The sequence below is a fragment of the Culex pipiens genome, chromosome 2, assembly GCF_016801865.2.
Source record: "Culex pipiens pallens isolate TS chromosome 2, TS_CPP_V2, whole genome shotgun sequence".
NCBI classification, from domain to species: domain Eukaryota; kingdom Metazoa; phylum Arthropoda; class Insecta; order Diptera; family Culicidae; genus Culex; species Culex pipiens.
The window spans coordinates 185,048,787-185,073,926 of NC_068938.1; the positions used below are offsets into that span (position 1 = coordinate 185,048,787).

Below are 25,140 nucleotides of genomic sequence, written 5' to 3' on the forward strand. Positions count from 1 at the left end.
TCAAGTACCCAATTAAGATCAATATAAACCTACTTTTTGTAGTTATAAATAAAAAGCTTCTACCAGTAATTGATGCCTACATTCTAAGAAAAAAAAAAAGTTCCAAACCCACTACCCAAAGTCGTCCCACAAAAATCTGTCCACCCCGTGTTACATTGCTCTCGTCGTAAAAAGTGGATGTCTGATTTGATTACGTACTAATTTGATTCGTCCTGGGCTGTGGATGATGAATAATGGCGATGACTCGACGGGACGAAGATGCCACCCACCCACATCCAGGACGAAGCACCGAGCAGGTCGATTATCTCACTCGCTCCGTTCCCTGTCCCTCTCAGGACATTCCCCCGCGCTCAGGTTGTTTCCTCCGAAGCGAGAGTTGATTTATATAGCGGTACATTTACCCCCCCATCCACCGACGCCCTCTCTGTTGTGCTGTTTATTTTGGAGTTTGGGAAGCAATCACTTTTCTGGCAACGATCATCATTTATCCTGGGTGCACACCTGGGTGGGAGGTTTTGGGTGGAGAGTCCCCACGAGATTCACGAGATTCGTAAATGCTCACTTTGAAGCAATTGCAAACATTTGTCCCCGGGCCTTGATTGGTTCCACAAACTGTGGAGGTGAAGCAGCACCAGCGAAAGCTCCAAAGGTAAATATAAACAGAGAGTAGTATTAATTATTCTGTCATTTGCTTGAATTGGGACAATTTAATTTCTGGTTTGTCTATCGAGGAAACTTTCACGTTGCTTTAGGGTCGTTTAGCTTTTCTCTGAGAAAATGTTTTCTTTTTTAAATTTTTATGGAAAATGAACAAATTCTAGCAATTTACATTTTTTTTCTTTTTCAGTTTTTACTATATTTATTTTTAATTGGTTGGATCTTTAACACTAATTTTTGTTTATCCATTGTTCTGAGGTAGGAACGATAGCAAATCAATACGACCCAAAAAAGTAAAACAAAAAAGGGCTTTTTTAATGGTTCGATCGTGGTTCAATTACACAACACGGAATTTTTGAAGATGATACAGTCAAAAAAAATCGATATCCAATCCACCATCGAGAAAAAGAAGTATCAATTAACAACACGATGAGCAAGGAAGATTCGATCGGACACAGATTTTCCTGAAGTCCAGCTTAGAATAAGAATCATGGCAACATCAAGCAAACAAAAGCGGATGCCAAACTTAAGTTGACTAAATTCTGACAAAAGCAGAGCATTTTTGGAATAACTACAATCCGAGGGACTATCGAGAAAGGGGTTCATCGAGCTAGAGAGGAATCAGAGTAAACGAGAGGACTGAAAAAAACCGTCGAAAACAGGAGGGATATCGCTAACCGGAAAATCGACTCTACACTGTAAAAAATGGTAAGGGGTACATTTTTCATGTCAGAAAAAATGTCTAATTTTACCTCTAAAATGTGAAATTTTGCCACTTTTCTGGTGTAATGTCACTTTTGGAGTCCAAACGATCTTAAAATAATACATTTTTTACTGTGTACTTGTAAAAAAGCAGCATTTTTAGAGCATTTTCTGGGAATGATATCCAATTTCGATAAATAAAAGCCAATTTATCGCATCTTTTTTTGTAAATAAGACATAATTTTTTGCACAAAATCTTAAATTATTTGCTCTACAGCATTGCCTTGACGTTCTCGATTACGAGATTCCTACTCGAAACTAGGTGTCCGAAGGCTGGATTGTTGAGGCAATTGCAAACCTCTTTTTACACCTTAGCTTCCATCTACGCCGGGATTCAAACTGACGACCTTTGGATTGTGAGTCCAACTGTCTACCAGCGACTCCACCGAGGCAGAACCCAGGGAGACGACTCCTACACCTGGCCTGAGCTATCAACCTAGCCCTGTAGGTAAGACCGGGGCCAACATTTACTTTCCCATCCGACGGAAGGTGTGGTCAGACAAATCTCGTCTCGAAAAATGCCACTCGGGCCACGCTTACCCCTACACCACGGTCCCGTGCACAAAATCTCAATACAAATAATAATTTGCTTTCTTTTGATGCACAAATATCCGTAATATCTTTTAACATTCCAACGCTCCAAAAAAGTTGGAACGGTAAATTCAACTCGCTGGTTCTCGGGCATAACTCACCCAATCAAGATGATTCTTTTTTCCAGCGATTTTTCAGGATGACTATAGATGATTCTAGATTTTTGAAGAACTCAATTTGATCAAATCTGTAATTTTTGCGGTCAAACAAATCGTTCCAACTATTTTTTTCGCGTGTAAAAAATTCACCAAAAATTCAGCTGCCTTTATAGGTAGACAGATTTCAATATAAATTCATCATATCGTTTTAGTAGAGAAAAAAATCACATCAAAAGGCTATTTAAAGATGGTAAACTCGAGTTTTAAAACATCAATTATTTATAGAGCAATTCCATCCCAAAACAGGATTTTTTCAGGTACTTCTGTACTCGACCTTCTTCGAGTTCAATGAAACTTTGTAGACATGTTATCCAATTTCACTCGAGAATGACATGTCTCTCTTAAAAAAAAATACAAAAAAGCATTTATTAAAAGAGTTTTTAAGGGGTCTAATCGTCAACATTTTGAAAACCCGAATGCGGGAATTGATTCACCAGACAATTTTTCATAAAAGTCGGGTACAAAATACCTGGTTTGGACTGGAATGGCCCTTTATCACTTTTGAGTAAAAATTCGCATGGTAAAAATTAGGTAATTCCAGCTTTTTTGTTATTATTTTATATTAAAATGATTATTTTATTTTGTTTTGACTTGGATAGCCTGCCTAGTTACACCACCCTGTAGATTTACTTTCCATAACTCTGCTGCTCCAAAAAATATTCATCAACATCGACAAAAATCACACAAAGTAAAGTTCAACAGCCTCGCATTCGCGGAAAACGCTCAGAAGTGCTCGCCAACGCCCACGTCTCGAGACGGCAAACAAATCTCGAATTTCACTCGGAAAACAGCCCCCGGGAGGGACACCAGTACGCACCGCGGTAACCTTCCGTCCCGTAAACGTTCCCGAGAGCTCTTCCTTGCGCGCCCACTGGGAACTTCCTCGAAACGGATCAACTGCGAGGCCATCAACATTAGCATAAATAAATAGAGTTTGGCGCGTATCTTTTGATGATGTGTTTTCATCATAACGAGACGAGCTTTGTTTGTTTGTGGGACGGGAAAAAGTTCTTTGGGAAATTTTAGAAGCTGATGGAAAAATAGATTTGAGAGCAAGTCTTGCGCAATGTGTTGATAATATTGAAATAATGGCTTGTCATTTAGCATGGCCTTGTTATACCATGGAGACGCTCGGTACTTCAAGGAAGCTCGAATTAATTAGACCAAAAGATTAAAATCTTAATCCTCTGTAGCGAAAAAAAGTGCTCCGTGAAGCTTGAAGTAATAACCCCATAAAACAAATCGCTTTCCCCGTCAAATATAATGAGTAACGACCCCCCATCGCGGGTCGTTCATCCAATTAAAGCGTCATCAACGTTGACAAGGGATAGCGGCCACTCCTTGCTAGACCAGTTGAACTCAACCCCCTGCAAAGGACGCTGCTGGCGGCGCCGTTGACCGACCACAGAAAAGCATCTTCTCGTCCCAGAAGGAATCTTAATTAAATTATTTACCATCACCGCCACCCACGCGTTAAAAACAAACATCAAACGACGCACATAATTTTCAGTCAAAGTTTTTGTGCCATTCCACGAGCTTATACTGACTCATGGTAAATACAAATTTGTACCTTCGAAGCTCTCCGTGGACTGATAAAAATCTTTGAAAATGAAAATGTTACGCTCGTTCATAAAATGTGTTCAAATAAGTTTAATTTTCGAACAATAAAGTTTTTATCAAAAACTGTGTCAAATTTAAACTTTTTTTCTGCGTGCCAAAATTTAATTCTGTTGCTTACACAGTCTCCGAGTTTTCCCGCCAAACTGTGGGAAAATGCTCACCACCCCCTGCTCCTGTTTCCTCCTGGGAAACATTTTGCTGCTGTGAACATGTTGGGACTTTTCGTGCTCTGTAGCGTGCAAAAACACGCACACTCACAAACACACGTACCCACACGTTCGTTACACACATTCACACGCTGATCATAAATTTTAATGCTGTTGCAAATTTTATGGCAATATAATTTCTCCCGTACAACGTCAGCAAAGTTTTGCTCCCCGGCATGCCATTTAGTGAAGAACAAAACAAAAAAAAAAGACGATTTTTCGCGCGCACGCTTATCGCTGCAGATCCATTATTTGCAAATAATGTCGCCAAAATCGCCATGAATAATGAAGACGTTTTTCTTGAAAAAAAGGAAAAAGAAACTCCGTTTAGCCCGAGCAAAGAAAGACCGTGACGGGCCTGGAATGATGATCGTTCAAATAAAAATTAAATTAAACTTTTCCCCAGCGGAAAAGTCTATTACGGCGTGTCCTATAAGGTCGGTGGCAGGCTGAACGAAGGAGAAGCTAGAGATCCTTAATAGGGAGACTGGTCGAAGTGAATTTGACGTACCCAAACAGACACGAGTTTGACGTATCCAAACGAGCATTTGCCTTTATGCCCAGCAAAACTTATCAGTGTTGCCAAGCTCAAAACATACGTTGCCAGATCGATTTAGCCAGCTTAGACCAGTCTCCCTATTTAGGGTCTCTAGGAGAAGCGGGCCGACATCCTGATTAAATAATGCATTGCAAAGAGTGAAGGGAAGTGTATTGGTGCGGTGATAGGTTTGGGTGTCCTGGACTGGTTCTAGTGTTCAATTTAGAATTAGAGTAGACTCAACCTCCGGTGGTTGGTCACCGTTTGTCACAAACTAAAAAGTGACGAACTGTCACTTTTTACACAGCGCTCACGCTCAAAACAAAACAAACAAAACAAACGTTTGATAGTGTGTGTGAACTTCGTGTAAAACGGGGTGTCAAACTAAAAAGTGACCCCGTTCGTTTGACAACAGTTCGTGTCGGGGTTTTAGTGTAGTTCGCTCTGTTTTCTCGAATCGACTTTTCTATGTTAAAAGAAGAAGAATTATTTTTTCGATAAAAAGTTTCCATAATATTTTGGTGGCAACAAATTATGATCATAAAATTTGAACATTCCGATCGATTCGGTGTCTTTGGCAAAGTTGTAGGTTTTGATTAAAACTTTTAGGAAAAAATAGGTAGACCGGACAAAAAAAATCTGATTTTTTATTTAACTTTTTATTACTAAAAGTTTAATTGAAATTTGTTTGATCTTTTTAATAAAAATAGTTTCAAAATTTTAAATTCAGGTAGAACATTTGAAAAGGCCTACAAATGGATAATTTTCTTCATTTCATTTTTAGACCGAATTCACGAGGTTTCATCCTGTACCCCTTTTCGTTTTACACAATCTGCTGATACTCTCTTTAGGCTTAGTGATTTTTCAAGCTAAAAATGCAATTTTCACGTGAACCACTATTCAAAAACACAAAATTTCGCGGAAATTTCACTTATGTTGAACAACCGGAAAGATTTTTGTACATTTATGTATATATTAAGCAAACAAACTAAGTGATTTTTCAAGTTGAAGATTCCAGGTTTCACGGGACCATCAAGCTTCGTGGAAATTTTACCGATTTAAGAAAAAACTACAATGTTTCAGAAAATGGCTGTTTATTTTTAAAGATTAAAATAATATTATAAAGCCCAAATAATTTAATCTTGAATAAACCGAGTTTGAAAAAGCGGCGAAAAAAACTCTTTGCCGAACTGTACATGGAATTCACCGATATTTAAAATAATTTTGAACGTGCGAAATCGTGGTAAAAGTGATGATAATTGCATCTAAACGATTTTCTTTTCAATAAGTTGTACTTTTATTTTTACAAAACATTTGAAAGATACTAAAAACTAAATTTCAGGGATTACTTAATTGAATTTATTTTAAATGTAGAAAAATTATACTTTAATACGTTCTATATTTTTCCAGTAATATACTTCACTGAAAAGAATACAAAATATCAGTTAAGTATTCTTTAAAAAATCCCGGATTTCTATGGGTATATATCCAATTTGTGGTCCCATAGCTTAAATTTTGAAAAATGCTTTAAAATGCCAAATTTCATGTAAATTACTATAATTATCAAAATACAATACTTTTTGTCAATGAAAATATATGATTTAAGCAAACATATTTTTTTGCCAAATTTACATTTAAAACCTTATTTGTTTTTCTTTTAAAAATGTTTTTGCAATAATTTCAAAAAGTTCAAGAATTTCACGGGATTTCGCGGAAATTGTGGAATTTCACGAATTTTAGGCTGTCCGCTAAATCGTGAAAATTCACTAATCCACCTGTTTAGTATTCATAATGATATTTTTCGTTTAATTTAGTTTTTAACAATCCGAATTTTGGGGTTTTTTTTATAAGAAACCTGACACTAAAAATGTCGTTTACAGTTTAAAGAAATTGATAGAATTTAAATTAATTTTTCATATATTGTTGAACCGATAAAGCTTGTTTCGGACTGACAATCTGATTACTGCGTTTCTTACAAATTTTAAATTAAAAGTCTGCAAATTTAATTGATAACGTCAAGTAAAACTTTAGTAAGAATGCGTTTAATGTTACATTTGAGTATTCACAGTTGTTTTTCTAAGTTTTGAAAACTAAAACGTTGCTAAAGTTTAATTAACAAATATTTTTTATTTAAAATATCAGAAGAATGATTAAACAAAAAACCTCATGATATAAGAAATGCCAATAAATTCGAGGTTTAAAAACAACTATTTTCATGACAGAAATTTCATATTTTTACAAATTTTACCCCTTTTAACTTGTTTGATATGTTTTAATGGACTTAAAGTTTAAGTTTACTGTCAATGGTGTTTAACGGACGAATTATATTTGGCATTGAATTGTAAAAATGGAGATTTTATGAAACTGTAAAAAATAAAAAAAAGGCTTTAAGATTTGAATTGCTATCAAAGAGGACTAAAATAACCGTTTTCGTCTCTGAAAAAAATCCGTCAGTTGAAAAAAATGCAAAAAAAACGGGAAGTTTTTAGAACCATTTTTGTGATTTCTGAGGTGACTCTGAAAAAAAAAACTAGTTTCTAGTTTGGAATTCTACCCAGAACAGATCAAACTTCGCCCCCTTACCCTATTCACGGGGAACAATTCTACAGAATGACGGTTTTATGTCTACGGATGGCGATAGTTTCCGGCTTCGGGCCACATGGTGCAGAGATTCCCAACGTCACCGATGCACTCTATACTCTACTTCTGCCCCGACCGGACGCGGGTGATGTGTGGTGTGCAGTTAGTGTTCGCTGTGCAGACTCAGTGGCAAATTACGGTTGACATGATGCTCTTTCTTCCGGCTCCTCTGATGCCAGAGCTAGCTTGTCATGTTGTGCGGCGCGTGGTTATGAGGTTGTGTGCTAGATTGGTTCTTGGATCCATTAAAAGCATGTTGCAGCGACAGCTTACAAGCGGGACAGTCTACAAATCCTGCCACCCGGATTATGGGCGGGAGAATTTTAAAATAATAACGGTTGAAAATCTGATCTGGTCTGGTGCCTGTTATAACGAGATGGAATCCCGGGTGAGGGATTATGAGCGACGCTTGATGGAAGATGGCCCATTTGGATTTTTGGGACCATGATCCGGAAAAAAGCAAGATGATTTTTTTTCTGCGGACACCACAAACAATATTTTGATTGTGAATCAATGCTCAAAAGCTTGAATGTCACATTTTATTTGGCTCTCGGTGGTTGACCATATTTGCTGAGCTTTCCAATAATTGAATGTTGAACGATTCTTCATGGCTTGTTTGTTTCTACAGCCTTCGCAAATAAACCATTTTGTCGCTCCAACTAACGTGCTGATTTTATCATCAATCTTCCTTTTTTTATTATGGCAATGTTTGCGTAATAACAATCTATACGATTCAGATATGTATGATTCTTTAAGGTCGTAGAAGGTGTCCTTCACTTTTCAGCAATGTGTGTCAATGATGGTTAATTGAATTGAAAAAATAAACAAGATATGTTAAATGCTTCTAGAAACAATACAAAGAAACCCATTTTTTGATTGATACATTCTGAATCAAGATTTGAATTTATTTCTAAATCAAACATGGCCGCTAAATGGCCGATCTGGAATAATTCCTTTCAGAGCCTTAAGCATAAGCATAAGCATAAGCATAGGTGCCCACCCGCAGTTGCTACTCCGTTATTGACCAGGACCTCCAGAAGTTACATCCACGAGCCGTGGAAGATGAGTGGGTGCTATCTTTCCTCGCTTCGCAACTTCTCAAAGGCCCCTATCATGCTGATCAATACCGGCGCCGGCCACGACCAGTGGTAGAGTCACGGGGAAGTGGATGGGAATGTTAGTCCAATACTTGAGTGATAGAAACCGCCCAATCGACTGCTTCTCCGACAAAGTATCACATGAGTTTTGAGGGGGTTAGTAGATGGGTATGAGGTCAGGATTCACGAGTGGCAGTGATGTGACCATGAGTATTTTGTTTATCGGTTGAATTTTTTAAATCTTAGGCAGCCGGCTGTGGAAAGATAAATTAGTGATGATTTAGAAAGTTTTTTTTAATCGAACGCGTGCCAACCGAGCATAAGTGCTATGGGCTGGACTTATCAGTATATTTTTACTGTTTCTACAATTAAGATAACGCGAGCAAAAATGCGAAACAAAGGGAACAAAAAAAATCACTTTTCACTCCGAATATTTTTACGACCACGCGCTCCCTTTGTCAATTATGCACTCAATAATTCCTTTCAGAGCCTTAAATAGAATAAGTAAAATATAAAAAGATGTTTCACAATTGTTGTTCAAGACTGCGCTTAAGTTCACTGCATAAGGCACTCACAATCACTTATCACATCGCTGCGAACGAATTCTTTCAAAGAAAACCGCAACCCAGCTGTTCTCATTCGCACGCTGTGTCCGCTTCAGCTCTGAAAGCTCTTTTATCATGCAACTAATTAATCACCGCTTGGTGAAAAGCTGTATGGTGTGTTCGTGATTGCATCGCATCGCATCTGACAGTTTTCAAGTGAAATTAATTTCATCACAAAGCTTTTTTTTTTCTTTCTTTTTGGCTTGGAAGTTAAACCCGTGCAGCAGTAGTTGCTCTTGAAGCATTCAACTCTGATGACCCGTGGTGCCTTGTTTGTTCCTTCATCCGCTTGAGTGGCAATCACTTAACCTTTGCTGGAGATTTTTTGCAACTTTCTATGATGTTGAGGCGTCAAGAGAACAGCGAATTTTTGAGTAAACTTTGATAACAAATTCAAAAATTTCTCCAAAAATCGGTCTTTTTGACGATGAAACTAAGAAAAATTGAGAAAAGCTCTACACAAATTTTCCATACACCTCTAGTTACAGCTTAGCATTGTTACGTGGAAAAGAGCTTCTTTTTCGACGTTCCAACACCCTCTGGCTCTATTCCCGAAAGCAATGCGCCATAAATCACGACATTGATGGGGTGCTGGCACAAAGAATAAATCATGCCCACCCACAGCAGTGTGGCGGAAAAAAAATGAAACAGGATCGCAACGGGGAGGAAAACTGTACTGCATGGAAAATTAACTTTCCGTTACAGAAAAAAAGAGAAGCACAAAGATGTATGGTTGCAATGAAATTTGGTTAGTAGACAGGAAGCTTTTTGTACGATGGATGAATGTAGTCACAGGAAAGTTGATAAAAGGATTAAAGCCACTCTACAATAGACAATGCACAAATTACTTTGATTTTAAATGCTTTAGTTCAAAGGGAGATTCAGTGTTGGTGACAGTTTTCCAATTTTTTGACTGTTTTTTCTATTTTTTCATGTTTTATTTGCAGCCAAAAGTCAAGATAATCCCAAAATCTGCTCTCGAAAGGCCAATTGTTGGCTGTCAAAGGATTCATCGCTCGACTAAGCAGTTTGTTGTTGCGACCCAAAGCCTGAGTGTAACGAGGGAAATGAAGCACGATAATGGAGCCGGGTTGAGACGACGATGTTCATGGAGATTTGGGATAGCTACGTACAAACAAAAAATGGAAGGGGACAAGAATGTTTGCTGCTCAATTTGGGGAAAATTGGGCTTGGAATTGGATTTTGCGATTGTCATCCAAGGGGAGGGGTTTCCGGGAAGGCTCGAGTCTGCCAAACTGCATTGTCGATTTTTGATGGATAGATTAGAAATTGCTTCATTAGGTAGTTCCGTTTGATCAAGACTGATTTTCTAGACTCTTAATTCGCTTATAAAGTCAAAATTGCCTTTCCAGATTGCACCAAACGTGTCATTAAATGTCAAACAACTAGGATCCAGTTTGTCGTGTTTTGTTCGGCGACTAGGGTGATCCTTTCTAAAATAAGTTGGTTCAGAAAATATCGTTTTTGAGCCATGTCTCTGGAATGGCTGACCCATTTTTTTTAGCTTTGAGTGAAAAATAATTAGATATTTTAAAAACAAAGCTGACTACACTTACGGATCAATCGAAAAGTTTTACTGATTTGAAGGTCTTGAGGCCAAATAGCTCACAGTTGAAAATATTTGTCAATGTTTTTCAGGATGTTTTACGTGCCATATCCAAAAATGGAGAATATACATTAAGAGGATTCTAAGATATGATCTATAATTTTTTATCGTATTTCGAAGTACCATGCTTCTCCACCGAAATTAGTTTCGGAGTACATTTTGCTGGAGATGCATAGTGCTTATTATTTTTTTTACTTTAAGATAATTTCGCTACCTTTCGATAAATATAACGCTGATTGAAAAATGAAGGCTCTCAGAAACAATTAATAAAAAGAAGGTGAAAAAAAGGCTTTATATGAAAATTTTGGGTGCTGCCATTTGGAAAATTTGAATGATTTAGATGAAAACTCGGATTTCTTAATGTTTTGGTAATAATAAAAGGCCTATCAACATTGATACCATCACAATACCATTTAAATCAAGCAAAACAATGTAAAAGGGCCGAAGCCGAGGTCTTAAGAAAGAGTCTGTCCTGCTCACGTCAGTTGATGTTTTCATTAGGAACGAGCAGGATAGACTCTTTGTTTACACTTCACCTTCGGCCCTATTACAATAATTTGCTAGAAATGTAAATTAGATAAGTTCAATTTTAAAGTTTTAAATTGAGAGAAATAAAAATATCTGGAGAAACAAAACCATATTTAGGGGAAATATACTCATTTTAAGCCTAATAAGCGGTCGTGTTTGAATGATGCTGGATAATTCGGAGTGTTCCTTGAAATTTACTTAAACCAAGTACACCAACGAGTAGAGCAACTTTTTGTGAACATTTACATTTACTTTTTTTTGTGAACATTTACATTTACTTTTACATTTACTTTTACAAGCATTTAAAAAAAATATTTCAAAAATGCATTCTAATCAGTCGAGTGCATTGGGCCACGCCCATTTTTGTATTTTCAGCTTAGTTCTTTTTTTCTTCCAGCGCTCTGTTGGGTCTGCTGAGTGCTGCCAAAATTGATGAAATTTTAAGCGAACACTCAAGAAAAGTAGCATTTATAGCGAAAGTTTCCTGGCAGCACTTGCTCACTCTAACAAGCGCTACTGGTGGTGTTGGTTAGTTCTTTTGTTCTTTATTTGCCTTCGCTTCTCGCTCGGTTTTCTTTAGCCTCCTATTGGAATGGGTCGTCAAAAGTCAAATGTCAAAAGACTTGGCGCGTTTGTTTTTTAGATGGTGTTTCCTAATTATTTACATGTTTCAGAATTGTTTTTCAAATGAGTGACTAACTAATGTTCAAAAGAACATGTTGCCGGAAGTTGGAAGCAATTTCATATCCTAAGCGCAATGAAAACGTTAGCGCAAGTAAAATAATATTGATGGCGACTTTCGTTAAGCAGTTGAGCTCTCATCTTGCATGTGGATGTGTGTGCCAACAAAATGATTAGAAATGGTATCGCAAAATAGAAATTATGATCAAAAGTGTCTTTCTATATGACGAAGATAGGTGTTCGATTAGAAAGGGTATATTCCTCCTTAATAGGCTAACAATCAATTTTATTTAAACTTTCTAATCAATTAGTCATCCGCCCTAGTTGCTTGCGAATCTCTGTGGAGCGCTATAAAATTAATTATTTAAATTACATCAACACTCTGTTGGGTGTGGGTGTTCACAAGTCTAGGCTCTGGTGCACCCGAGAGACCGAGAGACGTGAAGCGGTCTAAATCTTGAATTAATTGAAGATCCATTATGTATTCTGACACTAGCCAGCGTATTCAGATTGACAGCAATCCTCTATTTAAATCCCTCAGGGTCCATCGAATCATTTTGATATATTATGCAAGTCAAACTATCACACCCTCCCAAGCTAAAATATTTTTTTGCCAGATCTTGCACAAACATAAAAGAAGATTCCAATTAAAATATCAAACAGTGCGATCAAAATTTTCGATTTCCAAAAGAGTTATCCAAGTTCACGGACGCGGAAAATCCCACAAAACGAAAAGTTTCCCCATCAGATCAGAATTCGCTGGAAAAGCACTCCAATCATCGGTGGGATTTTCGCTTCCAAACCAAACATAAATCGGTGATTAACTTGCTGTTAACCGCCAATCCATCTCCATCCTCGCCATCAGCCCATCAGGATCTGGGGTTGAAGCCACGTGGCCAGATCAGCAAACCGTTAATAAAAACGAGTCTGGTTTTTTACCCTTTTTTTCTGTCTCGGAATGTTTTCCCCGACTTCTCCACCGGGGTCGGGGAAAATTAGCCACTTCAAGAAGGCTCGGAAAATTCCTTGGAATAAATTTCATAATTGCAACAAGGTTGTGTGGTGAGGCTGGACGGAAACTTGTGCCAAACGGCAGGGGAGTATTTCATTGACAGAAAGCTTTGCGTGTGGGTTTTCATTGAAAAAAAAGAAAACATCTTGTTTTTCCTGCCATGTCGGGCTTATTACGTCGTTAGCATATCATTACTATTTGGGCATGCTTGTCTGGGTCGACAAATGAGTCATAATGATTCCACCTCCACACGGACGGTCCTGGGAGGAGGGGTCGAGATTTTTCTTTTCGGCAGATTTTTTTTTCTTTTGTGCAAAGCGGAGTGTGGAATAACTGACAGACATTTCAATATGCAAATTGGTATGCCTAAATGATGCTTTCTGACATTTGCATTGCAATCTCTGACATTTGCTTTAGTACTGAATAAACAGCATATTGTTAACGACTAGTTGCTAAATTTAATTTCGAACTTTTCTAGAAATTCTGCTCGAACCAAGACATCTACCAACAACAACAAAACACCCCAGGCTTTACCAGGATACGTATTGGCAGCCCTTGTAAGAAAATTGCTTTTCCGATCCGGTGCTCTAATTGATAATCATACTGGGAAATTTGACAGAATGGCTTAATTGAAATACCCTCTCGTTCAATGGTGCTGTATAACTATGTAAGCCTTTGCCATATGAGAGATATCGTTCCACCTGTGCTTGACAGCATTAATTGAACGTCCATTATGTTGCTGCCGCTGGAGGTTGCAATTCGTCGTTATATGTTTTCGACTTTATTTCAAATCTGAGATATAACTAGAGCCAAAAAATAGTGCATTTTCACACGATATACACCTTTTTGAAGAAGGGGTTTTCTTCAAAAAAAAATCAAATTATTCGCTCTACAGCATTGCCATGGCGTTCTCGATTGCGTGATTCCTACTCGAAACTAGGTGTTCGAAGGCTTGATTGTTAAGGCAATTGCAAACCTCTTTCAACACCTTAGCTTCCATCCACCCCGGGAGCCGAACTGACGACCTTTGGATTGTGAGTTCAAATGCCTACCAGCGACTCCACCGAGGGAGACGACTCCTACGCCTGGATTGAGCTAACGACCTAATTCTTTAGGTTAGACCGGGGCCAACATTTACTTCCCCGTCCGACGGAAGGCGTGGTTAGACAAATCTCGTCTCGAAAAATGCCATCGGGACCTTCTGGGATCAAACCCAGGCCGACTGCGGGTGAAATGCAACTACGCTTACCCCTACACCACGGGTCCCGGTCGAGGGGTTTTCTTATATTATTTAATTTTCGTGGTCCAAATACAACTAAATTTTGGTAAACTTATCGGTTGAACAAGTATTTGTTTTTGGTTTGGATTGCCTGCTGAGGTTCCCTTTATTCACAAATGCATTTTCTTGAAAAAGTTACGTGCGACAAGGAAACACGATCTGGATGATTTGGTGTATCGGAATATAACGGAGATTTTATCAAATGACAAAAGCTCTACGAAAACACTTCGATACATTTTGTATGAAAAAGTGAAGGCAAAATCCCTGAAAAGGTCTGATCCAAATTCAATAAAAAAAGCTCAACCCGAGAGCAAAAGTTTCATGAAAAGGCTAATTAAATAAAACTTTTCAATAATGGTGTCCTTTTGTCCTTCGGGGCCATCTGACCCAGTGTGTGTGTGGGAAGAAAAGTTGGACAACTATCCGTGTGGGAAGATTAATGGCATTTTAATGTCTGGACCGTGCCCACTTCCGGCATGATGGAGGAATCGATGCTTGGCAAAAAGGTGGAATGTCTGACCGAGATATTGGGGATCCAAGGTCATCGAGAGCTCCCAAAGGAATGATGTTCTTTTTTTAACCAAAATTAAACTGAACTAGAGATAATACCTTATTTGATTCTAAATTAACAAAGTTCTTTATTTCAAAATGTTGCCTAGGATATTGGCCTCAAACTGGTTTAGCTAGTACCCTCAGGGTTGTTGCTTTTCATCAAAACAAATGAGTTTATAACTTTTTTAATCATGCCTAACAATGTTCTTTGTCATACTGGTCATGTCTGTAACATAAAACCGTACCCCCTTTTTTGACAAATGACTTTGTTTACTTTTTCTATGTCTCTCTTTACTATAAAATGGGTACAGTTCAGAACTTCGATTCGTAATATACTCAGCAATTTTTTCAAATTAAATTTTAAATTATGAAATGATTGTATAACTATTTCAACAATGATTGTTATATGATTGAGTCTTGAAAAAGCTTAACCTCTTGGGATTCAAGTTGTTTCTGACATACCATCTTGTATTGTTTTATTTATATCATCTGATGGATCGTGCCTAAACTACGTGGCCTTTAAATTTTTCAACCTCCTCCCTGCGTGGATTTTTCTCCAAACACAATTTTAACTTTTTGTATAGCGAAAAATCGCCAGACCTTCGATAATCGAATTTCGGATTACCGAAACTTCGGAAAATCGAGCCTCCGGATTATCAAGTCTGGACTGTATCCATTCGATTGTTCGAAGTTTCGATTTTCCGAAGAACTTAGATGGAACTTCGAATAAACGAATCTTGGAAAAATTATACACTGAAACCCCGATGGTCTGACACCAATCATTATTGTTGTCAAACAAATGAGGCCACTTTTTAGTTTGACAATCTCTTTACTCAGAATTCACACTTACCCTATTGCTAGAACCACGTAAATAGCTCACCGTCTTTAGGGACCATCCACAAACCACGTGGACACTTTTTTTTGGAAAACTCAACCCCCCCCCCCCTCCCCCGTGGACAACTGTCCATACAAAAAAAAAAACTTTTATGTATGGAGCGTGGACAATCGCCATACACCCCCAACCCCCTAAAGTGTCAAAGTTGTCTGCCTGTGTGGATCAATCGGACCGCGCACTGGACTCACAATCCAGAGGTCGCCGGTTCGAATCCCGGGGTGGGACGCAAAAAAAAATTCTAAGTGTAAATATAGGTATTCGGTGCCCTCTCCCCGTGCCCATTCCTTTACACTTAGGAGACCCGGGAGGCGGAGTCTTGTCGCAAAAAGAACGATACACGCCTGTGGATCCGTTGACGAAACCGCAAGGTTTAAGAGGGCCACATTATAAGGTGTTACGTTTTTTCCCCTAAAGTGTCAACGTGGTTTATGGATGGTCCCTTAAGCCCAAAACTTTATGCTTAAAAGAAATACAGGCCAGACTCGATTGTCCAAAGCCTCGATTATCCGAAGGTTCGATTATCCGAAGTTCGATTATCTAAAGGTTTGTATGGAACTTCAAATAGTCGAATCACGAACAAAAACTTTTATTTGTATTTTTTTATATTCTTTCTTTAAACATCAAATTCGAGTTCTGTCAAATTTAGTCAAATTTGAATGGTTGATTGCCTGTATAATTCGAAAATACATTTTTTCAATATTTCATCATCGCCATTTTGGCCACCATCCTGAATTTTAAATTTCTAAATCACTTTAGAGTAGTTTAAGGGCCATACAATAAAAAAACAATACAATATTCGATTTTTTGTCGAAATTTTGCCGTGGCCTCCGGATAATCGAGTCTGGACTGTATTGGTGAAATTAAAATTAAGAATCACTCCACAAAAAAATTAAATTTTGTGATTACAAAGATTGTTTAAAAAAAGGCTTGTTTGAATGTTTATAAGAATGTTAAAGGATCAGAAATTTTCCTTAAAGTTAAATACTTTATGTTTTCAGTAAACATAGTAAAATCGTTTCGTTTTAAAATCAATTAAAAATATTTTTAATGTATAATCGAGAAGAATAAAGTAAATCCACCCAAATCGGTTGCATAAACTTTCACCATAAACCCTGTCGTGAGTAAAACGCGCACGTCTGTAGCTTTTGACGTAACTTTATTGAGTGACTCCTTCTATCGTCTGATCTCCTTACTCATCCCCAGGCAGTGTTGCCAAGCAACCACAACATATCTCTCTTATTTCAAATAAAGTTGTGAAAGTCACTGAAGTAGATAATCTTCGAAACGTTTTGGCAGAACTATTTCCCGACGTTGCCGAGAGTAGCCCGCAACTGCTTGCTGATCCTGTTGTCCAGAGATGACCGGTGGAGAGTCGATGGACTCCGGTCCCCGCTGATCCACTTCCGCTGCTGGGGGTTGCTGCAACCCCTTCAGATGCGCCACGTTCCTTTTGTACTGCTGTCCGGTCGCTGTTTCAACGGTAGCAGTACTCCCGTAACGGTGGACCACTTTCCCCGGAGTAGGCAGAAATCCTGGTGACAGCTTGTTCTGTGGCTGCATGTTTTTCATCAGCACCGTGTCGCCCACGCCGATGGACGATTCCTTTGCGCCGACTCGCTTGTCTCGGTTCTCCTTGGTGTTGTGTTTGATCGTCAAGTCTCGATCCCGCATTTCTTCGTCAAAGATCGCTTCCTCCTGCAGATGTGGAACCAAGTCACGGAATCTACGGCCATGCATTAGTGTCGCTGGGGCAACACCTGTAACACTGTGTGGTGTGAGCGAGTACATGTACAGGTATTGCTGCATGGCTTCTTCCAGGTCGGATCCTTCGAGCTGGCTGATCTTCATGACCTTGAGAAACGATCGGTTCTGTCGTTCCACCTCACCATTTGCGCTCGGCCAGTAGGGAGTTGTGTGCATGAGCTTTATGCCGTAATCGACGCAGTAGTCCTTGAGTTCTTGGCTGGAGAAGTTTTTAGCGTTGTCAGCTTGCAGCACATGCGGTAGACCCATCTGCGTGAAAATTTTCTTCAAACGGCGTATAACCTCAGCAGATGTAGTGTTCGTCATCAGTTCAGCTACCACAAACCGGCTGTAAAGATCCACCAGAACGAAGACGTACTTCCCGTTGGGCAGCGGCCCCAGAAAATCCATGCTGAGATGAACCCACGGAGCGGTAGGCAGCTGCCGTATTCGCAGCGGTTCCGGCTTGCTCTGCTGTCCCACGATCTGGCAATTTGTGCAACTTCGACAAAACTTCTCGACAGCGGTATCGACTCCTGGCCACCACACAGCGGTACGGATTCTGCGCTTCATTTTTTCCTTTCCGGGGTGACCGACGTGGGTGAGTTGCAGTACAGTTTGACGAAGCACTTCCGGAATAACAAGTTTGTTCTTCCTCAGCAAAACGTCTTGGGAAAAACAGAGCTCTGCTTTGAACGGTGCGTACGGCTTGATGTTTTCCCAGCAATCGTCGTTTAGTGCCAATTTCACCCTCTGGATCTCTTCGTCGTTCTGGCTGCAACGGATCACTTCGCTCATGGTGACGGCGCTCGGCTTGTTCACCTCCACGATTGAGCACAATACTTTCTCGGTGGTTTTGTCGAATGTCTTCGCTCCTACTGCTTCACACAACCTTGACAGCGGATCTGCTATGTTGACCTCTCCTGGCACGTACACAATTTTCTTCCGGTACGACTGCAGCCGCAAGACCCAGCGTTCCTGCCGCTGGTTCGGGGTTGAAGATTCGCCGAAGATGTACTGCAAAGGCTTGTGATCCGTTAGAATGGTGAAATCCAACCCACGGAGGTACATCTCAAATCGTTCGGTAGCCCAAACGATCGCAAGCGCTTCTTTGTCCAGCGTGGAGTACTTCTTCTCCGTCTTTGATAGACTCTTGCTGGCGTAACAAACCGGTCTTGTAATCGAGTTTTCGGTTTGCAGAAGCACTGCACCCAGGCCTTCATCACTTGCATCTGTCACCAACGTTGTTTCTAGCTTCGGGTTGTAGAACGCCAGGTGGTCCGGACTTGTTAGTGCCAGCTTGACTTTTGCGAAAGCACTCTTTGCTTCTTTCGACCACCGAAACTTGCTACCTTTGATGGTCAGCGCTCGAAGAGGGGCAGTTATTGTCGACAGGTTCGGGATGAACCGGCCAACGTAGTTGACTAAGCCCAAGAAGCTTCGCATTTCCGTGTGAGTTTGAGGACGTCGGAAGTTTTGAATGGCACTCACCTTGTCGTTCGTTGGCAGAATTCCGTTTTCAGAAAGCTCGTGTCCCATGAACTTGACCATGCTCTTACCAAACTCGCATTTGGCTTCATTGATCGTGAGACCACACTCATTCAACCGCTCTAGAACTGCCTTCAACCGTTGATCGTGTTCGTCCTTGGTGGACCCGTACACCAGCATGTCGTCAATGAAGACCTTCACGCCCTTCAGACCCTTCAACGCCCGCTCGATGTGTCGCTGGAACACTTCGGATGCAATGGTCATGCCAAACATGAGCCTTTTGTACCGGTAGTACGCATCCGGCGTGACGAATGTGGTAATATCTCGCGATTCCGGGGCAAGTTCGATCTGGTGAAAGGCCTTAACCAAATCTATCTTGCTGAAGACCTTGCATCCGTTCAGGTGCGGCACAATCTCCTCGAATGTCGGTAACGGGTGCTTCTCCGGAACGATGGCCTTGTTTGCTTTGCGCATGTCCACACACAGTCGGACGCTTTTCCCTCCGTCTTTGGGCGTGACCACCAGCGGGGAGGCCCACGTGATGTCGAGAGGGGCCGGCTCAATGATGTCTTGCTTCAACAGGTCTTCCAGCTTCGCATCCACCAGCTCCTTCAACGGGATCGGTATTCGCCTGCACGCTTGCTGGACGGGAGTCACCTTTTCGTCGATCTTGACCAGGACCTGAACTCCCTTTAGTTTTCCGATCGGTGGATCGACAACTTCGTTTACGCTGAACACTTCGCCGTGTATTTCCAGCAATCCCAGGTCGATGGAAGTTGTTCTGCTCAGCAAATTCGCTCCTTTCGGGTTGTCAACTACATAGATCTCGCGATGCACTGTTTTCTTCCTGGTAGCAATGTCGGCTTTGATCACTGTTTGCACTTTTAGTTTTCCATCACCGTACGCTCTCAGCGTCTTGTTCGATGGTTCTTCTTGGCTGACCGCACAACCTTGTTTCTTCAGCTGCTTCCAGGTGTCGTTGCTCACAACATTCACGTGAGCGCCCGAGTCGACGACCCAATCCAGCTTGATTCCGCCCACAAAGCAGGTCACTTTTTCAGGCACTGACCCGGCAGCGTACACGTGTTGTACATCATCCTCCGACGAGCTGTCTGATTCTCGCTCTGATTCAGGTACTTTCACCTGTCGCACTTCACTCTTTTGGTCAGCTTTTCTTCCTTTTTTCGTTTTGCACATCGACTTGAAGTGTCCCACTAGCTTGCACTTGTCGCACTTTTGAGCTTTAGCTGGGCACTTCTTGTCGCTTGCGTAGTGGCCACTGTTGCCGCAACGATAACAAACGTCCCCGGGTTTCGGTTTACGCACAAAATTCACTGAATTTTCCCCTTCCGGTTTCTTCATTTCATCGCGGTTTCTTTTCACTGTTTCCAAGACGCGCCCTTCCTCGGAAATCTCTGGAACTGTCATCAGCTTCTTCTTGAGAATTGCTTCCCTCAACGCATCCGAGTTGCCGTTGTCGAAGACCTGCTCCGTTATCCGCATTTCCAATGCCTCGCCGTACTCGCAAAGCCGCCCTTGGTCGCGGAGACGGTGAATGAATTTCTCCAGAGTTTCGTTTTCCTGCTGTTTCATCCTCCGGAACATCACTCTCTCGTAGGGTACGCTCGACAATGGGGCAAAGTGAGCGTCGAGTAGCCGTATCGCCTCCTTGTAGACGTCGCTGCCGACCGGAGCTGCAGCATCATGGCCTTCTATGTTGTAAAATATATCTTGGACGTCCGGCCCGGCGTAATGCAGCAAATACGACTTCTTGCGGGCCCCTAAAGCGATGCAGTTCACTTCCAAGAACAACTCCAGCGATCGCTTCCACCTTGCCCACCGACTCGCGATTGAGGTTGGGTCAGTCACGTCGAACGGCGGCAGGACCGGTTTGGCCTCCATTTTGTTTTTTAACTGCTGCACAGGGTTGGGGCGTAGCACCTTCAAGGTTAGGTTTCGCGTGTGTTCGTAACGTTCGTTCTTCGGTTTATTTTTCGCAATTTGATTTCACGCCGCGCTACTTTAACTCGAATTTAATCTACGAACGCCTTTTTTTTAAGAACTTGACGAATTTAATCTAGAAAAGTCCCGCTCGCGTCGCCAAAATGTCGTGAGTAAAACGCGCACGTCTGTAGCTTTTGACGTAACTTTATTGAGTGACTCCTTCTATCGTCTGATCTCCTTACTCCTCCCCAGGCAGTGTTGCCAAGCAACCACAACAAACCCTAAACCAACCCCTAAAGCTCCCTACAGCTTCCGCATCGAAACATAATCTCCGCTCACTTGAGCTTTCAACGCAACGCGACACAGTCGACAAATGAAGTGGAACCCCTAAAGGCAAACAAACGCGCCACCCGCTCTCATCCAAACCGGAAGAAGGAATCAATTAAGCCCGGCCCCATTTTCTTCCGGATCGCTTCCTTGGCATTATCGCCACCGGATTTTGCAAAAAGGAACGTGACGTTAAGTGCCCTCTTATTTCCCCACCCAGCAGAAGTGTCTCTTCGTTGATCCAATTTTTCAAACAATCACAACAAAACAACAGTTCTATCGTGAATATGTATGTGCATGAACATAAGACACGTACCCCCGGTTGAGTTTCCTTCATCGGGCACAGAGAAATATTCCAGCATTCATGCACCCATCGGGTCTGACGTAGGAGCAAACAGGGATTGGCTTGAATTCGCTCTTCGCAGGACACGAAAACAGGTCACCAGAGCTGTCGAACTGTGCTGGTTCATGACTAGAAAAAGAAATTAAGACTGTTCGACCTACCTTGTAAGGTTTTTTGTTGTCCTCTTCCATTTCTAGCGTTTGAATAGATGCACTTCAATCAGCACAAAAAATACGTCTGTTTTTGTCAAACACCAGTTGAAATTTGACAGAATTCAACACTGTCCTTTGCACTGACAACAAGAGCCGCTTCTTCTGGGTTATCACTTCAAGTGCACTAGCACTCAATCAAAACAACAATATGTCACAAACGCCAAACTCTGTACACCTGCCAGGGTTTGACAAAACACTTAGCACCCACAAAAAATTACTCACAATTTTGCACTGTTCGCAAAAACACTACCGATCCGGACGCTTGCAAGATTTGTAATAAAAATGCAAAACTTTTGTCCAGACGGCTCCACCTAGAATAAAAGTGAGAGAACGCCCGCCGGAGAGCGCCATGACGACTCGGGTCTCTCGCGTAAACTGTGTCACACCAATAGAGCTATCTAAGCCTCATCTCACGCACACTAGCTTACCATTTGTTTTTGCTGGCGGGTACAAATTTTAACCTAAAAACCCTTCGTGTACAAACACGCAATACATGCGCACGTAGATAACTCTATACCAACGCATTCGGCAACAAACAAAAATGCACAAACAAACTGCACACAAAAGACTCGTTTGCTCTCTCACTATCTTTGCTTCAGAAGTGCGATATCACGCACACAAGTATCGCATCGAAAGTAGCGCGAAATTAGCACGTGTCTACCCGCTGGGATGTGCATCTCTCTCGCCGTGCGTTCTCTCTCTCTCTCTGTGGTTTGTACATGCAATTTCAGCTGATGTGTGTCAAAATGGCTCGTAAAGAAAAGTAGGGGAAATATACCCATTTTAATCACACTAAGCCGTTCGATCAATTCTAATCACTTTTGCCGTTTCCGCTATTAAATCAACATTTTCAGATGTATTAACAATGGAGAATTGCTTGCTCACTTTTATTTGAGCTATTTATTACTTTGTAACAGTCAAAAACACCTTATGAAAGCTTTAATTCATATTCAAAGAGCTGATAGGCCGATAATAGAAATAGGCTGAGAAAGGGTATAGTTCCCCTAGTTGTCATTCCTTTACTTGAGTCGTGGGAAAAGTTTGCGTGTGTTGTGTTGTTGAAAAATATAGCTTGTTCGCATTCTGCGTGTACGGAAAATCATTCTAAAATTAATTTATCGCCAAAAATTGATATCAATTTATCTTTATATCAATAAAAAAAATATTTTAAGGCTACGCGATCTCTAAGGACCAATTGAGAAACGTAGGGTCGATGCAGGTCTGACCCTCAAGACGATTAGAAATGCATCGAGCCTACAATTCCAACTGGGTTGTAACAGGCATAATTTAATGACGCAGTTTTAGTGAATTATTTTCCGGTTTTTGGTCCAAACACTGTCAAATCGACAGTTTAAGTTTTAACCTATTTCGGCTCTATTGGACACAAATGCAGTCCAGACTCGATTATCCGAAGGCCTTGGCAAAATTTCATTTCGAATAATCGAATTACAAAAAAAAATCGTTGTCTTATTTTTGATTGTTTTTAGTTTAATTGCAATCAATTATTCCTATTTGACTTAAATGGGGTCGCTGAACTCGAATTTGATGCAAAAAAAAAAGAAAATAAAAAAGCAAAATTAAAAATACAAACCTTGGGATAATCGCACTTTGGATAAGTTCGGATAGTTTTAATACCAAAAAATCTAGCTTAGCATTTCAAAAAGTCCAATAACGATTTTTGGACGGAATATGCATTTCCCAAAATTCGATGAAAATTACAATTTTTCGAAACACCCCTACACGGCGTAGGTCACCCTAAGGGCCAACTAAGGGCCAAACAAAAAATACGAATCTTATTACCTATTTCGGCAAAGAAACTCCAGTCCAAAGCTGAGCTTGAATTCTAGCACTTTTGTTTTGGTTTGTGCTACTTTCATATGGAACTGCTGTTTAGTTCTTCAGAAGGGTTGCAAAATATGAAAGGAATAAAAAAATACTGACATAAATATTTGAATTGCTTTAATCAAATATTTATATTAATAAAGAAGAAGACTTAGATTTAATTGCCACCTGGTTGTAAAGAGGGAGACTTACATGGAAAAACTTATGAGGCAAAAGGACTTATTCTAATAAAAAGAAATGTTAGGATCTGGGTGATGAATAGAGGGAATGCGTAACGTGATTTTCGAATGATCCCACTTTGTTTACATCTGCAAAGTAGGAGGCTGTTCAAGCACAAGCATGACTATTTTCTTACTGGTAAATGAGCTGTTTTATAATCAGTAGTCAAACAACAAAGACAGTTTCTGGATGGATACAACCGCATCGACTCCATAAACAACTTCCATTCATACACGCAGAAAAATATTTTGTAGAATCAACCTGTACGAGGTTTGATTCAACAAATTTTTTGTTGAATATATTCAACGCCGATTTTGCGTTGGAACAAACCTCGACTTTCTCAATTCGACCAAAAATCTTTTTTTGCTTTGAAAAAGTTGCTTTGACGTTTAGTGTTGATTCAACAAAAATCTTGATTCTCAAATCAACAAAACGTTTTGTTGATTCAAATATGCCTTATTTTTCTGCGTGTAATTTTAAAAATGACGATCTTGCCTTCAACTTTCCTAAGATTTTTTGACTTCAACTCCAGGTTCTCAAAAACCACACTTTTTTTCATTCTCGCAAAAAAAAAACCATTTTTAATTATCGATAACAACACTCTCTACTTTTGACGAACTTGGTTCCATTTTGACAGTTCGAAATTAGGGCCGTTTTGCGAACCACTATTCAGCACCCAGGTTAGGATAATGTTTCATTCTAATTCAAATAGTTAACAAGATTACGGAAATTTTTGTAACGAAGTTTAATTTTTTATTGTATTTTTTTATGTCCAATCACAATTCATGATGTCAAAGCTCAGAAGGAAGTTGTTGTTTTCTTCTTCAAACAAAAAGAGTATAATCGTAAGTTCATCAATACTAAAACGACGTCTGTTGGTCAGGCTGTACAGTTGCATACTTCTGAGCTCTTCTGAGCATCCTACCAGAGACGTGCTATCGATACCTCCAGTTTCAGCAGAAAGGTTCAATTTTGCCCCACTACTGCATCAAGGCAGATGAATATTTCATACTCTGTTGCAATTTGCAATGCAGTGTCATTCGAAAACAGAAACGCACCTGAGGGCACATAATATGGAATCGATTCGAATAAATAATCCAATAAGATGCTTCTATTAAACTTTGCCCTCCTGTAACTGCCAACATTGTGAGAGCTTGTCTATTCTATTCTCCGATAATGGTTCTTCTGTAATCCAAACACAATTGTCAGGTTCGTAAATATCCCTGCCCTAAATCTTGACGGGCTCACATGAGAACCCGTCAGAACCTATTAACATCTTTATTTTCGTCCGCTTTGGAGACGGCCTTGCTCTCCATTCAACCAAGGCAATGTATTCAGCTGGGGCAGTAGCGGCAGCTTTCAGAACGGCATTTACTATTCCATTCAATCTCTTAGACTAGTTTGGTGACCATACACCCCTCACCCACCCCCACAAACACTTCATCATCATCTTTACACCAGCATCCAATGGAATACCCGATTCGACTGGTAGTTTGACAGTTCGCTCCATAAGAAATACATTGCTTACTACCAATCGCGTCGGGTACTCCATTCAAGGCGAGCTTCCTTGCCTG

At 40.3% G+C, this 25,140-nt stretch overlaps 2 protein-coding genes across 2 annotated transcripts in view; both read right to left on the reverse strand.

Moving 5' to 3' along the window:
- LOC120415374 (DNA fragmentation factor subunit alpha-like) overlaps positions 1-21,836 on the reverse strand; it is a 60,594-nt gene extending 38,758 nt beyond the window's left edge. Inside the window, exon 1 of the mRNA XM_039576897.2 lies at positions 21,455-21,836. Coding sequence (XP_039432831.1) covers positions 21,455-21,484 — 30 coding nt within the window. The 5' untranslated portion in view covers positions 21,485-21,836. The remainder of the gene's footprint in view (positions 1-21,454) is intronic.
- Positions 16,568-20,881, reverse strand: LOC120415373 (uncharacterized protein K02A2.6-like). Its single transcript, XM_039576896.2, has 2 exons — positions 18,683-20,881; positions 16,568-18,208 (listed from the first exon to the last, which is right to left on the reverse strand). Exons 1-2 carry the CDS (start codon positions 20,579-20,581, stop codon positions 16,709-16,711), a joined length of 3,399 nt encoding a protein of 1,132 aa, XP_039432830.1. The 5' UTR covers positions 20,582-20,881; the 3' UTR covers positions 16,568-16,708.
- Positions 21,837-25,140: the final 3,304 nt, after the last annotated feature.

What these genes read in the sequence shown, in the direction of transcription:
- LOC120415373 (XM_039576896.2), bottom strand. Translation starts at nt 20,581, where the DNA reads ATGGAGGCCAAACCGGTCCTGCCGCCGTTCGACGTGACTGACCCAACC. An exon ending in TTCTGCCAACGAACGACAAG is followed by an intron (nt 18,209 to 18,682) that starts GTGAGTGCCATT and finishes AAGCCTTTGCAG; the next exon opens with TACATCTTCGGCGAATCTTC.